This window comes from Pristiophorus japonicus, chromosome 5, assembly GCF_044704955.1.
Source record: "Pristiophorus japonicus isolate sPriJap1 chromosome 5, sPriJap1.hap1, whole genome shotgun sequence".
Taxonomy (NCBI): Eukaryota; Metazoa; Chordata; class Chondrichthyes; family Pristiophoridae; genus Pristiophorus; species Pristiophorus japonicus.
Genome location: NC_091981.1, coordinates 290,725,688 through 290,743,597, shown reverse-complemented (window position 1 = coordinate 290,743,597; position 17,910 = coordinate 290,725,688). Strand labels below are relative to the sequence as shown.

Below are 17,910 nucleotides of genomic sequence, written 5' to 3'. Positions count from 1 at the left end.
AATTCGCTGCCTCAGAGAGCTGTGGAAGCTGGGACTTTGAATAAATTTAAGACAGAAATAGACAGTTTCTTAAACGATAAGGGGTTATGGGGAGCGGGGAGGGAAGTGGAGCTGAGTCCATGATCAGATCAGCCATGATCTTACTGAATGGTGAAGTAGGCTCAAGGGGTTGTATGGCCTACTCCTGCTCCTATTTCTTATGTTATGTTTTCAATTTGATACCATCCCTTATTTCCTTAGTTAGCCACGAATGGTTATCCCTTCTCTTAGCCTTTCCTTCTCATTGGGATATATTTATGTTGCGAGTTATGAAGAGAAAAAGATTAGTGAAGACAAACGTAGGTCCCTTGCAGTCAGAATCAGGTGAATTTATAATGGTGAACAAAGAAATGGCAGACCAGTTGAACAAATACTTTTGTTCTGTCTTCATGAAAGAAGACACAAATAACCTTCCGAATGTACTAGGGGACTGAGGGTCTCGTTAGAAGGACGAACTGAAGGATATCCTTATTAGGCAGAAAATTGTGTCAGGGAAATTGATGGGATTGAAGGCCGATAAATCCCCGGGGCTTGATAGTCTGCATCCCAGTGTACTTAAGGAAGTGGCCCTCGAAATAGTGGATGCATTGGTGATCATTTTCCAACAGTCTATCGACTCTGGATCAGTTCCTATGGACTGGAGGGTAGCTAATGTAACACCACTTTTTAAAAAAGGAGGGAGAGAGAAAACGGGGAATTATAGACCGGTTAGCCTGACATCAGTAGTGGGGAAAATGTTGGAATCAATTATTAAAGATGAAATAACAGCGCATTTAGAAAGCAGTGACAGGATCGGTCCAAGTCAACATGGATTTATGAAAGGGAAGTCATGCTTGACAAATCTTCTGGAATTTTTTGAGGATTTAACAGTAGCGTGGACAAGAGAGAACCAGTGGATGTGGTGTATTTGGACTTTCAAAAGGCTTTTGACAAGGTCCCACACAAGAGATTGGTGTGCAAAATCAAAGCACATGGTATTGGGGGTAATATACTAACATGGATAGAGAACTGGTTGGCAGACAGGAAGCAGAGATAAACGGGTCCTTTTCAGAATGGCAGGCAGTGACTAGTGGGGTGCCGCAGGGCGCAGTGCTGGGACACCAGCTATTTACAATATACATTAATGATTTGGATGAAGGAATTGAGTATAATATCTCCAGGCTTGCAGATGACACTAAACTGGGTGGCGGTGTGAGCTGTGAGGAGAATGCTAAGAGACTGCAGGGTGACTTGGACAGGTTAGGTGAGTGGGCAAATGCATGGCAGATGCAGTATAATATGGATAAATATGAGGTTATCCACTTTGAGGGCAAAAACACAAAGGCAGATTATCTGAATACCGGCAGATTAGGAAAACGGGAGGTGCAACGAGACCTGCGTGTCATGGTACATCAGTCATTGAAAGTTGGCACGCAGCTACAGCAGGCGGTGAAGGCAGCAAATGGTATGTTGGCCTTCACAGCGAGGGGATTTGAGTACAGGGGCAGGGAGGTGTTGCTATAGTTGTACAGGGCCTTGGTGAGGCCACACCTGGAGTATTGTGTACAGTTTTGGTCTCCTAACCTGAGGAAGGTCATTCTTGCTATTGAGGGAGTGCAGCGAAGGTTCACCAGACTGATTCCCGGGATCGCGGGACTGACCCATCAAGAAAGACTGGATCAACTGGGCTTGTATTCACTGGAGTTTAGAAGGATGAGAGGGGACCTCATAGAAATGTTTAAAATTCTGACGGGGTTAGACAGGTTAGATGCAGGAAGAATGTTCCCAATGTTGGGGAAGTCCAGAACCAGGGGACACAGTCTAATAATAAGGGTTAAGCCATTTAGGACCGAGATGAGGAGAAACTTCTTCACCCAGAGAGTGGTGAACCTGTGGAATTCTCTACCACAGAAAGTAGTTGAGGCCAATTCACTAAATATATTCAAAAAGGAGTTCGATGAAGTCCTTACTACTCGGGGGATCAAGGGGTATGGCGAGAAAGCAGGAATGGGGTACTGAAGTTGCATGTTCAGCCATGAACTCATTGAATGGCGGTGCAGGCTAGAAGGGCCGAATGGCCTACTCCTGCACCTATTTTCTATGTTTCTATGTATGTTGGCCTTCATAGCTAGGGGATTTGAGTATAGGAGCAGGGAGGTCTTACTGCAGTTGTACAGGGCCTTGGTGAGGCCTCACCTGGAATATTGTGTTCAGTTTTAGTCTCCTAATCTGAGGAAGGACGTTCTTGCAATTGAGGGAGTGCAGCGAAGGTTCACCAGACTGATTCCCGGGATAGCTGGAATGACATATGAGGAGAGACTGGATCGACTGGGCCTTTATTCACTGGAGTTTAGAAGGATGAGAGGGGATCTCATAGAAACATAAAATTCTGACGGGACTGGACAGGTTAGATGCAGGAAGAATGTTCCCGATGTTGGGGAAGTCCAGAACCAGGGGACACAGTCCTAAATGGCTTACCCCTTGGCCTTAGACTGAGATGAGGAGAAACTTCTTCACTCACAGTTGTTAACCTGTGGAATTCCCTACTGCAGTGAGTTGTTGATGGTAGTTCATTGGATATATTCAAGAGGGAGTTAGATATGGTCCTTACGGCTAAAGGGATCAAGGAGTATGGAGAGAAAGCAGGAAAGGGGTAATGAGGTGAATGATCAGCCATGATCTTATTGAATGGCGGTGCGGGCTCGAAGGGCAGAATGGCCTACTCCTGCACCTATTTTCTATATTTCCAACTCCTTAAATGTCTGCCATTGCTCATCAACCGTCCCATACCTTAATCTATTTTCCCAGTCCACTTTCGCCAACTCTACCCAGATACCTTTGTAGTCTCCTTTATTTAAGCTTAGGACCCTGGTTTGAGAACCAACTTTCTCACCCTGCAACTGAATTTGAAATTCAACCATGTTATGGTCACTCATTCCTAGAAGATCCTTTACTCGGAGATCATTTATCAATCCTGCCTCATTACACAGTACCAGATCTAAGATAGCCTGCTCCCTGGTTGGTTCCACAATGTACTGTTCAAGAAAACTATCCTGAATACACTCTATGAACTCTTCCTCAAGGCTACCCTGGCCAATTTGCTTTGACCAATCAATATGAAAGTTAAAATTGCCCATGATTATTGCCGTTCCTTTATTATAAGCCTTCATTATTTCTTGATTTATACTCCGTCCAACAGTGCAGCTACTGAAGGGGGCCTATAGACTACACCCACCAGTGACTTTTTCCCTTTATTATTTCTTATCTCCACCCAAACTGATTTAACATCCTGATCCTCTGAGCCAATATCATTCTGATCTCATCCTTTATTAATAGTGCTACCCCACCTCCTTTTCCTTTTTTGTCTGTCCTTCCGAATTGTTAAATACCCCTGAATATTTAGTTCCCAGTCTTGGTCACCTTGCAACCATGTCTCTGCAATGGCTATCAGATCATACCCATTTGTTGTTATTTGTGCCTTCAACTCATCTATTTTGTTGCGAATGCTACGTCATTTAGACAAAGAGCTTTTACATTTTTTCCTGCTTGTTTCCTCTGTCCTTCAAATTCATTTTCTACATTTTTGCTTTCCAATTCCAGCTTTACTCCCCTCCCTATTCTCAGGTTCCCATCCCTCTGCCAAGCTAGTTTAAATCCTCCCCAACAGCACTAGCAAACCCCTGCGCGGATATTGGTTCCGGCTCTGTTGAGTTGCAACCCGTCCGATTTGTACAGGTCCCACCTCCCCCAGAAGTGGTCCCAATGCCTCAGGAATCTCTCCTGCACCATCTCTCCAGCCACACATTCATCTGCTCTATCTTCCTATTTCTGTACTCATTAGCTCGTGGCACCGGGAGTAATCCGGAGATTACGACCTTTGAGGTCCTGCTTTTTAACCTCTCTCCTAGCTCCCTAAACTCTGCCTGCAGGCCCTCATCCCTCTTTCTACCTATTCATTAGTCCCGATATGGACCACGACCTCTGGCTATTCACCCTCTTCCCCCCTCAGAATGCCCTGCAGCCGCTCAGTAACATCCTGGAGTCATGTCTGCGGCCGCAGAAACGCCTGTCTGATCCCGACTATTGAATCCCCTACCACTATAGCTCTTCCATTCTTCTTCCCCCCCCCCCCCCCCCACGCAGCTGAGCCACCCGTGGTACCATGGACTTGGCTCTGGCTGCACTCTCCAGATGCACCGACGCCCCCACCGGTACTCAGAAAAGAATACCAGTTGGAGAGCGAGATGGACTCGGGACTCCTGCACTACCTGTCAAGTCCTTCTCTTGCTAGGGTATAGTTCAGTATTGCATCCCAATGGGCATTCTTCAGGTGCATGGGTTAATCAACTGGAAGGCATCACAACCCAACTCCTGTCCTCAGCTGCAGGCACTACTGGAATGACTAACTACTGATTGTGATCGCAGGGCAGAGAGCTGGTGAAGCACACAGGAAACAACTGCCTGCCGGGCAACATTCCGGTTGCATACCGGGATCGTACCAGTTGTTCGACCACCAGCAGTAAGCACAGGAGCAATAATTGGACACTACATTTAAGAGGTCTGAACGGGATCTCGAACCTTTCAATCAGCAAGTTGATCGCAATATTTTAAATAAAACCAAGGCTTCACAAAGGCTCATTGGATAAATGCCTATGTGGTATGAAGGAAGGTCCCCATCCAATATCCTCAGCTGCGACGGCTCTGGGAGGCAGTACAGTTGGTCTTAGTGGGCTAAATGGACGCGGGGATCCTAAAAAAGTTGAAGCTGTTTTTGTTGGAAAAGAGGTTAAGAGGTGATCAGATAAAGGTGTTTAAAATTATGAAGGATGACATGGCATAGAGAAGTAACCAGTTTCCTGTGATTGAGATAGATCAAGGTTCAGAGTTACAAGATTAAATGTAGAAGTATTACTAAAACAAGTTGTATTTATATAGTACATATTATATTTATATTAACATAGGAAAAATCCCAAAGCGCTTCACAGCCGCATAATCAGACAAATTGACCGAATCAAAGAATGAGATAATAGGACAGGTGACTAAAAGAGGCAGTTTTTAAGGAGCATATTGAAGGAGGAGAGGTGGAAAGGTTTAGGAAGGGAATTCCAAAGCAGAGAGCTTAACCAGCTGAAGGCACGGCCGCCAATGGTGGGGTGAAGGAAATCAGGGATGCACAAGAGGCCAGAGTTGGAGGAACGTAAAGTTCTTGGAGGGTTGTAGGGCTGTAGGTTACAAAAGCTAAGGAGAAGCAAGGCCATGGAGGGATCTGAACACCAGGATGAATTTTCAGTGAGCACAAGGGTGGTGGGTGAGTGGGATTTGGTTCGTTAGGATATGGGCAGCAGAGTTTTGGATGAGTTGATTTTTTTTGAGGGTAGAAGATGGGAGGCCGGCCAAAAGAGGTTTGAAATAGTAGTCTGAAGGTAACAAAAACATGGATGAGGGTTTAAACAGCAGCTAAGCTGATGCAGGGTGATGTTAGAGGTGAAAGTCGGCAGTCTTGGTGATTGAGAGTATATGGCATTCAAAGCTCAACTCGAGATCAAATAGGACAAAGTGTAAACAGTCTGGATCAGCCCGAGACAGTGCCCAGGGAGGAGGATGGAATCGGTGGTGAGATAGCAGTGTTTGTGGTGGGGTCCAAGACGATTCTTTCCATCCTCTCGATATTTACTTGGAGAACATCGTGACTCGTCCGGGACTGGTATGTATCGGCAGATGGGGAATCATCCACAATAGGTCATGGATGGCAAGGGTCTTGGCACAAGTGAACAGACATTCTGGAAAATTTCAGAGGGGAGGGGCGGTGATTGTAGATCCACTGATAGAGTCCACGGGGTCAATGGTGGGATGGGTGAGTGGGACTGGAAAAGGATTGGCGAGATTAGCTCCCAGCAGACGCGGTGGGTGGGAGGTTCAGCGAGAAATAAGGATAGGCAGCTGGGTTGCTGCTCGTAAGGAGACAGCGTTGACTGCCTCGATGGGCCTTTGGAGAATGCCAAGGCACAAAGGGAAGCTCGAGGCTTATCAGAGAGGGAGGCAAGCCTAGTACGGTGGCAAGAGAGTAGGAAGGTAGAGAAATGTGGGAAGGTAGAGAAATATGGGAAGGTAGAGAAATATGGGAGTAAAGTATCCGCGGGGAGAAATGAAAGGAGGCACAACTGGATAACAGGAAGGAGAAGTAGACAGGAGACAAGGGCCCAAGAAAGACGAAGCTAAATGAAAAGGGACTGGCAGCCAAAATGTAGGACAAAGAGCTGGACTTTCTTTTTTACACAGATGGTAGGAAGGATATGGAGTGATTGAAGCAGAGACCACCTCAATATTCAAGAACAGGTTCGGTAGTTGAAGGAAAGGGGAATAAAGCGACATGGGCTTCGGACGAGCACTGAAGTGGAGGATCAAAGACTGGTTGGGCCGAAGTGCCGGTTTCCATGTTGAAATTCTACGTAAAGTCAGTGAGGGTTCTTGCTCTTGATCGCTAACCAGTGACCTTATTTAAAAAGTGCATAGGCAGGCAGCATTAATATTTCTATATGCTCCTCCTACACCAGTCTAATTGCCTGTTGGCACATTGTGAATACAAGAGCAGGGAGGTTATGTTTGAACTGTATAAAACAATGGTTAGGCCACAGCTAGAGTACTGCGTGCAGTTCTGGTCACATTACAGGAACGATGTGATTGCACTAGAGAGAGTACAGAGGAGATTTACAAGGATGTTGCCTGGACTGGAGAATTTTAGCTATGAGGAAAAATTGGATGGGCTGGGTTTGTTTTCTTTGGAACAGAGGAGGCTGAGGGGCGACCTTGTTGAGGTGTATAAAATTATAAGGGGCCTGGATAGAATGGATAGGATAGACCTATTTCACTTAGGAGAGAGGTCACAGATTTAAAGGGAAATCTTTTCACCCAGAGGGTGGTGGGGGTCTGGAACTCACTGCCTGAAAGGGTAGTAGAGGCAGAAACCCTCGCCACATTTAAAAAGTACTTGGATGTGCATTTGAAGTGCCATAACTTACAGGGCAACGGACCACGAGCTGGAAAGCTCTTTGTCAGACACGATGGGCTGAAATGACCTCCTTCCGAACTATAAATTTCTATGATTCTACACTACCACTGCTTGCATATGTAGAATGGCTTTTTGGGCAAGGTACCTGAGCATTGGCAGTACTCCAGCCTCCAGTGGGAGGTGGAGGAAGATGTCAACCTCCTTCTAGTCCCACTCGCTCATCCCTCCATTGGCACTGGACTCTATCAGTGGATCTACAATCACCGCCCCTCTCTGGGTCTCTCTCCAGAATGTCTCTTCACTTACGACAAAGCCGTTGCCATCCAAGACCTTATTGTGGATGATTGCATAGACACCATGACCTTGACTGAAACTTGGCTCTTGGTTGATGACACCTTGCCTCTTGCTCCCTACCTGGCCATAACTTCCACCACCTGGCCTGCCCAAACCAGCATGGTGGTGGTGTAGCCCTGTGTACCAAATCTCACCTTGCTCTGTCCCCCTATTCCTCTGGCACCTTTTCCTCTGAGCGCCTCAGCTTGATCCACCTCACTCGTCTCTCTATTAAAATCTTCGCTCTCTAACGCTCACCCAAGCTCCAACCCGACCACAGTACTGAAATGGCGTGCTCACAACTTGAACATATCTCAGAGCTTCAGAACAGTGCAGTCACTATTGTTTCGACAGCAAGTACAGCAGCAAAGTCTCCTGAACAGCAATGAGATAAATGACCAGTTTATCGGCTTTTGGTGGTGTTGGTTGGAAGATGAATATTGGCCAAGACAGCAGGAGAATTCTCCTTGCTCTTCAAATTGTTCCATGGGATCCTTTACATCCCCCTGAACTGGCAGACAGTTTAACATCTCATCTGGAAGATGGCACCTCCAACAATGCAGCACACCCTCAGTACTGTACTGAAGTATCAGCCTAGATTATGGGCTACAGCCCTGGAGTGGAGCTTCAATTCACAACTTGCTGGCTCCGAGGTGAGAGTTCAATCATTGAGCCGAGGCAGACACTTTGCAGGTGAAAAGGGGAGAATTCAGAAAGGAAAATAAACGATCATGTTTTGTCCACTAAGTTGCCCTGGGACTAGATAAAAGTGCACCCATCAACAAGAACTTGAATTCTACTCACTGTTACCCACATTAGGATTGTCCTCATAGGGTATAGTTGGGAAGGGTATCATTGCCCTGTGGGAGCGCCCCTATCCTTTATTGCTGAACTATCACCCTACCTTTGATGTCGCAACTGTGCCAAACTGGTGTGGAAATGGGAGCAACTGGACAAAAAGCTGGAGCAAGAGACATGTTGACCACTTACCTCAGCAGTTCACGGATCCGTCCAGACAGTCTGGAGGACGCCAGATTTAACTCCTTCACATTAGGCAGCTGACTGAACACTGACACCATGTTCTGGAAGGACTCTTCCATCTCTGAAGTCATGTGCCTCACATCGATATTGCTGTAAGGAAGCTTGAGGCTGATCAGATTTACAAATGTCGGTAAGCAAGGGAACACTGTGCTGAGCCCACAGAGACCGAGATTGTTGTAACGTAGCTCGATCTTCCGCAGAACCAGCGTGTCCAAAAGCTCCAGGATACAGACGGTCTTTTTTGCAGATAATTCTTCCGCTCGAAGGTCCCGGCATTTCAGACACAGGGGAGATGTTTTGCCCATTTGCAGTGCGTCCTTTATTGTCGCGTAAGAGTTACCTGTGACAAAGAGATTGGCATGTATCTCTACGCTCAAAAAACTGTCGCAGGCTCCCTCCAATCGGGTACCACCTTTCCCCTTCCTCCGCTTCGATGAATTGTACTCGTCCCTCCTGCTAGTCCGAGATATTTCAATGCAGGCTTTGGCCAAAGCTACAGTTCGGGACCATTGGCCAATGGTATCCGTATCTTGCCTGTCTCCATCATCTTGGAGGCCTGTGAGGTCCACAACACGGAGCAATCGGTGTTTCCTATGGACCAAGGATGGAAACGAATAGAATCACCATTACACATTCAACAATAACTTGCAGTTATAGCTGGGAGTGCAGCAGCTCAGAGTGGGAAAACAGAGTTTGGTAAGTGGGAGAATCTTGAGGGTTAATCTCTTTTATACCATTTGGAGGCTGGTGGCAATTGCTAGTGGCCTCGAAGTAAGATTAACAGTAAGATTAGGATTCTTTCAGGCTGAAGTAGAGACAAGCTAGCTAGCTCTCCAGTAGTTTGCTAAATAGCCAGTTAGTTAAAACTAGTTAAAACTGGTTCTTTGCCCAGTGGTGATCATCTGAGCCACAAGCAGTTTAAAAACCAAGGACTGTGTGCTGTTAGCTCGGAGTGCAGCAGTTCAGAGTGGGAAAACAGAGTTCGGTGAAGTGGGGGCGGGAGGTGTTGCTTTGCCTTGTTTTTCCTAACTTTTTCAGTAGAGTGGCGGCGTAACTGAGCGGGAGCAGACCGAGGCCCAAGAGTGGGGGTAAAAGCCACAGCAGACGGCCATCCTGGTGCCAGGGTAAAGGACATCTCCGGGCTGGAGGATCATAGAAAATAGGTGCAGGAGTAGGCCATTTGGCACTTCGAGCCTGCACCACCATTCAACATCATGGCTGATCACTCACCCCACTACCCATTTCCTGCTTTCTCTCCATACTTTTGATCCCTTTAGCCATAAGGGCCATATCTAACTCCCTCTTGATATATCTAACGAACTGGCATCAACAACTCTCTACGGTTGAGAATTCCAGAGGTTAACAACTCTGAGAAGAAGTTTCTCTTCATCTCGGTCCTAAATGGCTTACCCCTTATCCTTAGACTGTGACCCCTGGTTCTGGACTTCACCAACATTGGGAACATTCTTCCAGCATCTAATCTGTCCAGTCCCATCAGAATTTTATATGTTTCTATGAGATCCCCTCTCATTCTTCTAAACTCCAGTGAATACAGGCCCAGTCGATCCAGTCTCTCCTCATATGTCAGTCCCGCCATCCAGGAATCAGCCTGGTGAACCTTCGCTGCACTCCCTCAATAGCAAGAACGTCGTTCCTCAGGTTAGGAGACCAAAACAAACACAATATTCCAGGTGAGGCAAATGTAACCCTACTATTTAAAAAAGGAGGGAGAGAGAAAACAGGGAACTACAGACGGGTTAGCCTATCAGTAGTAGGGAAAATGCTAGAATCTATTATAAAGGATATGATAACGGCACACTCAGATAATATCAACGGGATTAGATAAAGTCAACATGGATTTATGAAAGTAAAATCATGTTTGACAAACCTACTGGAGTTTTTTTGAGGGTGTAACTGATAGAATAGATAAGGGAGAACCAGTGGATGTAGTGTATTTGGATTTTCAGAAGGCCTTTGATAAAGTCCCACAGAAGATGTTAGTGTGCAAAATTAAAGCACTTGGGATTGGGGGTAATGTACTGGCATGGATTGAAAATTGGTTAACTGACAGGAAACGAGAGTAGGAATAAACGGGACTTTTTCAGGGGTGGCGGGCAATGACTGGTGGGGTACCACAGGGATCTGTGCTTGGGCCCCAGCTATTCACAATATATAAATATATATATAAATGATTTGGGTGAGAGAACCAAATGTAATATTTCCAAGTTTGCTGATGACACAAATTGGTGGGATTGTAGTTTGTGAAGAGGATGCAAAGACGTTGCAAGGCGATTTAGATAGGTTGAGTGAGTGGGAAAACATATGGCAGATGCAGAATAACGTGGATAAATATGAAGTTATCCACCTTGGTAGAAACATAGAAAATAGATGCAGGAGTAGGCCTTTCGGCCCTTAGAGCCTGCACCACCATTCAATAAGATCATGGCTGATCATTCACCTCAGAACCCCTTTCCTGCCTTCTCTCCATACCCCTTGATCCCTAGGTGATGGCTTGGGAAGTGTCGACCTGGGTGTCCTTGTACACCAGTCATTAAAAGCAAACATGCAGGTGCAGCAAGCAGTTAGGAAGGCACATGGTATGTTGACCTTCATTGCAAGAGGATGAGAGTAGAGGAGCAAGGATGTCTTACTACAGTTATACAGGGCCTTGGTGAGACCACACCTGGAGCATTGTGTGCTGTTTTGGTCTTCTTACCTAAGAAAGGATATACTTGCCATAGAGGGATTGCAGCGAAGGTTCACCAGACTGATTCCTGGGATGGCAGGACTGTTGTATGAGGAAAGATTGGGTTGACTAGGGCTGTATTCACTAGAGTTTAGAAGAATGAGAGGGGATCTCATTGAAACGTATAAAATTCTGACTGGGTTGGATAGACTGATGTGGGGAGGATGTTTCCCCTGGCTGGGAAGTCTAGAACAAGGGGTCACAGTCTCAGGTTACGGAGTAGGAAATTTAGGACCGAGATGAGGAGAAATTCTTTCACTCAGAGGGTGGTGAACCTGTGGAGGCCAAGTCACTGAATATATTTTAAGAAGGAGATAGATCGATTTCTAGACACAAAAAGACATCAAGGGGTATGGGGGGAAAAGCGGGAATATGGTGTTGAGATAGAGGATCAGCCATGATCATATTGAATGGCGATGCAGACTTGAAGGGCCAAATGGCCTGCTACTGCTCCTATTTTTTATGTTTCTATATAGCGCCTTTAACATAGTAAAACGTCTCAAAATGCTTCACGGGAGTGTTCTAAAACAAAATGTGACACCGAGTCACATAGTGAGCATAGGGAGATATTAGGACAGATGAGGTACGTTTTAAGAAGTGTCTTAAAGGAGGAAAGAGAGGTAGAGAGGCGGTGAGGTTGAGGGAAAGAGTTTCAGAGTTTGGGCCCAGGCAGCTGAAGGCACAGCCACCAATGGTTGGGTAGTTATAATCAGGGATGCTCAAGAGGGCAACATTTAAGGAGCACAAATTTCTCGTGTTGGGGGGCGGTTTGTGAGGCTGAAGGAGATTACTGAGATAGGGTGGGGCAAAGCTATGGAGGGATTTGTAAACAAAGATGAGAATTTTGAAATCGAGGCATTGTTTCACCGGGTCCAATGTAGGTCACGAGCACTGTGATGATGGGTGAGCGGGACTTGGTGCAAGTTTGGACATGGGCAGAGTTTTGGATGACCTCAAGTTTACGGAGGTCAGCCAGGAGTTCAATGGAATAGGCATAGATGAGGGTTTCAGCAGCAGATGAGCAGAAGCAGTTGTGAAGTCGGGTGACATTACTGAGGTGGAAATAGGGTTTGAAAGAGGTGTTTAAAACCATGAAGGGTTTCGATTGAGTAAATAAGGAAAAACTGTTTCCAGTGGCAGAAGAGTTGGTAATCAGAGGACACAGATTTAAGATGATTGGCAAAAGAAAAGAGGCGAGATGAGGAGAAATGTTTTCATGCAACTGCATTTTGTGATCTAGAATGCACTGCCTGAAAGGGTGGTGGAGACAGATTTAATAGTGACATTCAAAATAGTATTGGAGAAAAATTTGGAGGGCTATAGGGAAAGGGCAGGGGAGTGGCATTAATTGGATAGCTCTTTCAAAGAGCCGGCACAGACACGATGGGTTGAATGGCTTCCTCTGTGCTGCATCATCCTAGGATTCCATGAAAATCCAGTCGATCCACTCTAACTTCCCCTCTGCAGAAATCCACATTCTGGACAACTCCAGTATTCATTTCCATCTCTGGCTTGGCTTATTCTCAGTTACTGATCAAGCTGCACTAATCGTTTGCAATCCTGAATAGCCTCAATTCCCCATCAATCAGCCCAGCTATATCCCAGATTGTTTCTAAAAAGGAGTTTATCTCCTTTATCTTCCCACCTCTCAAGTCTAACCTGCAGCTACCACTTTTGTTGCCTGCACCCTTACTCCTTTATGTGTTGATATTCTGGGCTTCACTCTGTCAGGTCAAACTGAACTCTTATATCTCCTCCTCTCTCAAGCTGCTATCAAGAAGCCCTGTCTTTATTGTGCCAAAAAACTTCCCCTTGACAACTCAACTCTCTCTATAAAGCCAACTCTATCCAAGGTTAGGATAGTGCTCCCATATCTAAACAGTCTCATCTGACACCGGCCTCGCAGTGAAGATTGGTAACTGCTCCCATACCTGGGGAGGATCTTCTCATCCTAGGTAGGATAAAATAAACAGCTCACCTGATAGACAATCTTTCCCTCACCTCTACTCTTCAATTCTTTTCTCAATCACAACCTTTCTTGATTCTAGCTGATCAATATTATGATCTGTGCTTCTCTGAAATTTCCCGTCATTCTTTCGAAGCACCAGATACATCATCTTACACATGAATTCTCCTTTCAGCATCCTCGTGTGTTAAAATCAAGACTCATCTCAATCTTCACAGGACCTCAAAACTGTGGAGCTCCTCACCCCTCTCCGTCTTCCCTTCCTTCCACAATCTTCAGGCTTATAGAACCCAAGCTTGGTGTTACTCAGTAGCCAATTCTTAACCCAACTTATCTTCTCTTTTGCTCTTTTCAACTGTAAAATTTCATTTTGGGCCTTTACCTTTCCCAATTAAATAAACTGGCCTCGATTATAGCTTTATAATTGCTCCTGTATATTAAGTGCAACATCCCCGACACCTCGGAGTCCCTGGCCAAAGACCGCCCTAAGTGGAGGAAGACCATCTGGGAGGGCACTGAGCACCTCAAGTCTCGTTGCCGAGAGCATGCAGAAAACAAGCGCAGGCAGCGGAGGGAGCGAGCGGCAAACCAGACTCCCCACCCACCCTTTCCTTCAACCACTGTCTGTCCCACCTGTGACAGAGACTGTAATTCCCATATTGGGCTGTACAGTCACCTGAGAACTCACTTTTAGAGTGGAAGCAAGTCTACCTCGATTTCGAGGGACTGCCTATGATGATGATTCTATAGAAACACTCTCAACTGGATTACGTTTGCAAACCACTCCCATGTGGCCGCCATGAATTCGGGGGAAAATCCTTTTGTTTTCCACAGCTATATGCATTTCTATCTGAACTCTCCCTGTGCCTTGTACCATTCTCTTACCGAGGGTGCCAGCAAGTAAAAACCTGCTCCAAGTTAGTGACCGATCTCAGTCTGGCAGTGAGGAAATGCACAAGGGTTGTGGAGGTGACTTGTCTTCAGATAACCCCCCCCCCCACACCACCACCCCAGAGGGGAACTAGCTGGGTGCTCTTATGTGACTTGACAGGTGGGACAGACAGTCGTTGAGGGTAAGGCGTAGGTGGCCCGCCGCACACTCTTTCCGCTGCCTGCACTTGACCTCTGCATGCTCTCGGCGTTGAGACTTAAAGTGCTCAACTCCCTCCCGGATGCACTTTCTCCACTTAGGGCAGTCCCCAGCCAGAGACTCCCAGGTGTCAGTGGTGATGTCGCACTTTTATCAGGGAGGTTTTGAGGGTGTCCTTGTGATGTTTCCTCTGCCCACCTTTGGCTCGTTTGCCGTGAAGGAGCTCCGCATAGAACACTTGCTTTGGGAGTCTCGTGTATGGCATGCGAACTATGTGGCCTGCCTCCCTGGGGATTTGCAGGATCTTGCGGAGACATCGTTGGTGATATATCTTCAGTGACTTGATGTCTTCTGTACATCGTCTATGCCTCTGAGCCATACAGGAGGGCGGGTATTACTACAGCCCTGTAGACCATGAGCTTGGTGGTAGATTTCAGGGCCTGGTCTTCGAACACTCTTTTCCTCAGGCAGCCGAAGGCTGCACTGGCGCACGGTGTTGAATCTCCGCATCAACGTCTGCTTTTGTTGACAAGAGGTTCCCGAGGTATGGGAAATGGTCCACATTGTCGAGGGCCGCGCCGTGGATCTTGATGACTGGGGGGCAGTGCTGTGCAGCAAGGACAGGCTGGTGGAAGACTTTTGTCTTACGGATGGTTAGCGTAAGGCCCATGCTTTCATATGTCTCAGTAAATACATCGACTATATCCTGGAGTTTAGCCTCAATGTGCGCAGACGCAGGCGTCGTCCGCGTACTGTAGTTCAACGACAGGGCCTGGAGGCAGAGTAGGTTAAACAGCTTCCCACTGGTTCTGTAGTTTAGTTCCACTCCAGCGGGGAGCTTGTTGACTGAGGTGGAGCATGACAGCGAGGAAGATTAAGAAGAGGGTTGGAGCGATGACGCAGCCCTGTTTGACCATGGTCCAGACGTGGATTGGGTCTGTAATGGATCCGTTGGTAAGGATCACGACCTGCATGTCGTCGTGGAGCAGGCGAAGGATGCTGACAAACTTTTGGGGGCATCCGAAACAGAGGAAAACATGCCATAGACCCTCGCGGTTGACAGTGTCAAAGGCCTTTCTAAGGTCGAAGGCGGCCATGTATAAGGGCTGGCGCTGCTCCCTGCATTTTTCCTGCAGCTGTTGCGCTGCAAAGATCATGACGGTTGTGCCCCGTAGGGAACGAAATCCGCACTGTGACTCCAGGAGGAACTCCTCGGCCACAGGGAGAAGACAGATGAAGAGGACTCTAGCGACAACTTTCCCAGTGGCTGATAGCAGGGAGATTCCTCTGTAGTTGCCGCAGTCAGACGTCCCCTTTTTAAAGATGGTCGCGATCACTGTATCTGAGATCTCCCGGCATTCTCTCCTCCCTCCAGATGAGATGAGGTCATGTATCCGCGCCAACATGCATCTCCGCCATACTTTAGCGCCTCAGCAGGGATTCCAGCCGCTCCAGTAGCCTTGTTGTTCTTGAGCTGTTTTATGGCTTTGCCTACCTCATGCAACGTTGGGGTTTCACTGAGGTGGTGGCGGGTCGCATGCTGCAGGATGGAGTCGAGAACTCTCAAGTTAAAGGCATAGTCTCGATTGAGGAGATCTTCAAAGTGCTCCTTCCAGCGAGGCCTGACAGCCTCGATATCCTTGATGAGTATTTCCCCGTTCTTGGCCAGCAGTGGGGTGGGATCTTGGGAGTTTGGAGCGTAGGTGGCCTTGACTGCGATGAAGAATCCTCGCATATTGTGGCTGTCGGCCAGTTGTTGTATCTCCTGTGCTTTCTCCATCCACCACCTGTTCTTTAGGTCCGTGTTTTTTCTTGGACCTCAGCCTTGAACAGTCTGTAATGTTGCTTTGCTACACCAGAGTTGGGTTGTTGCTTGAGGCTCAGAAATGCTCTGCGCTTACGATCTATTAGTTCTTGGATCTTCTGATCATTTTCATCAAACCAGTCCTGGTGTTTTCTGGTTGAGTGACCAAGTGTCTCTTCACAGGCACTGGTTATGGAGGCCCGGAGGGCAGACCAAGGGCATTCAGCATCGCAGGGTCATCAAGGAGCGACCGGCCCAACATTGCACTCCACGTCCCTTTGGCCAGAAGGCTTGGCCCAACAACGCACTCTGGGTCCCTTCAGCCAGCCGGTCTGACCCAGCCTCACACTCCAGGTACCTTCGGCCAGAGGGCCTGACCCAACGACGCACTCCGGGTCCCTTCGGCCAGAAGGCCCGGCCATGCCTTGCACTCCGGGTCTCTTCGGCCAGCCAGTCAGCTGGCCCGGCCCAACGACGGGCTGTACCTGCCCTAGGTCGTTAGCAGCGAACATCGACTGGACTGTAGACCACTGACTTACATTTTAGACTCATCATCATAGGCAGTCCCTCGAAATCGAGGAAGACTTGCTTCCACTCAAAGTGAGTTCTCAGATGACTGAACAGTCCAATACGGGAATTACAGTCTCTGTCACAGGTGAGACAGACAGTGGTTGAAGGAAAGGGTGGGTGGGGAGTCTGGTTTGCCGCAAGCTCCGACTGCTGCCTGCGCTTGTCGGCAACTGGGAGGCTTGGGATGGACAAAGTCCTTCAATGCAAGGTCCTTTCTCATTCCTTTCTGCATCAGAGAACATGTCTTTTGAAAGCACTTCGCTGCAAACCCTGGCCACCCGACATGGGGCAGTTGGGTGCATTTGAACAGTATCTGGCAGGGAGAGGGAATACTGATGGAGCACTTCCACGAGCCACCAACTAATGTATAATTCAGCAAACAGGTGCCACATTTTCCACTCTCCATCAAGTCTTTTGCAGTTACTTACTGTGTGGCAGTGATGGGTGAGATTACCAAGGCTATATTTCAGCAGGGCATTAATGCTAACTGGGCTTAAAGCAGCCAAATTACATCCTTCTCCCTCCCCTTTCAGAAAAACCTACCAAACTCTCCCACTGGGCTGTAAAGAGAACCCTGGGATGGAGGAAAGGGTCTGTGACTCACCCACACAGCACACTACAGGTGGGTCGAGTACCCTCCTCCGGTCTAAGAGTAGACAAGATCAAAAACTCTTCCACAGCACTAGACAGATACAGGGCTCCTTCTTAATTATTCTAAGCAAGTACGGGTTTGTTTCTGTGACTTGCTCTGAGGCACCTAAAGGAGCAGCAATTTACATGACGTACTCTTTTTCTGCACTCTCTCATACGGATTAATGACTTTTGCTGTACCTAAGCTTGTAATTGTCCTGAGATGTTGATGCTTTTGTTTTTCTGTAAAACAACAAAAATGAAGTTAATAATTCCAGCTCGTCTCTCCCTTGCCCCCACCCTTACCTTCCTACAAGTGGTGGAATACTCTCAGTCCTCCCCTAAATTCACCGACAACCCCCGAGCTCCCCCTGCCATACCTCCTGCTTTAATAAGGTGCGAGGTGGAAACCAGGAAATTAGAGACCAGTTAGCCTAACATATATTGTCGAGAAATTGCTAGAGTCTATAGTTAAGGATAGAGTGACTGAACACCTTGAAAATTTTCAGCTGATCAGAGAGAGCCAGCATGGATTTGTAAAGGCGAGGGCATGCCTGATGAACCTGACTGAATTTTTTGAAGAGGTGACTAAGATAGTGGACAGGGAACTGTCTGTGGATGTTATTTATATGGGCTTCCAGAAGGCATTTGATAAGTTCCACATAAGAGACTGTTAGCTAAATTTAAAGCTCATGGAATTAAA

The 17,910-nt window shown here is 47.1% G+C and overlaps 1 protein-coding gene across 4 annotated transcripts in view; it reads right to left on the bottom strand.

Annotated features, from left to right (window-relative positions):
* LOC139264753 (leucine-rich repeat-containing protein 14-like) overlaps positions 1-17,910 on the bottom strand; it is a 46,327-nt gene that overhangs the window by 12,000 nt on the left and 16,417 nt on the right. For 3 of the 4 annotated variants that reach the window (XM_070881801.1, XM_070881799.1, XM_070881800.1), the window contains 2 exons: positions 17,409-17,450; positions 8,351-8,992 (listed from right to left, as the gene is read on the bottom strand). In XM_070881801.1, the coding sequence (XP_070737902.1) occupies positions 8,351-8,992; positions 17,409-17,450 (684 nt within the window). The remainder of the gene's footprint in view (positions 1-8,350; positions 8,993-17,408; positions 17,451-17,910) is intronic. The other variant, XM_070881802.1, reaches the window with a different exon arrangement.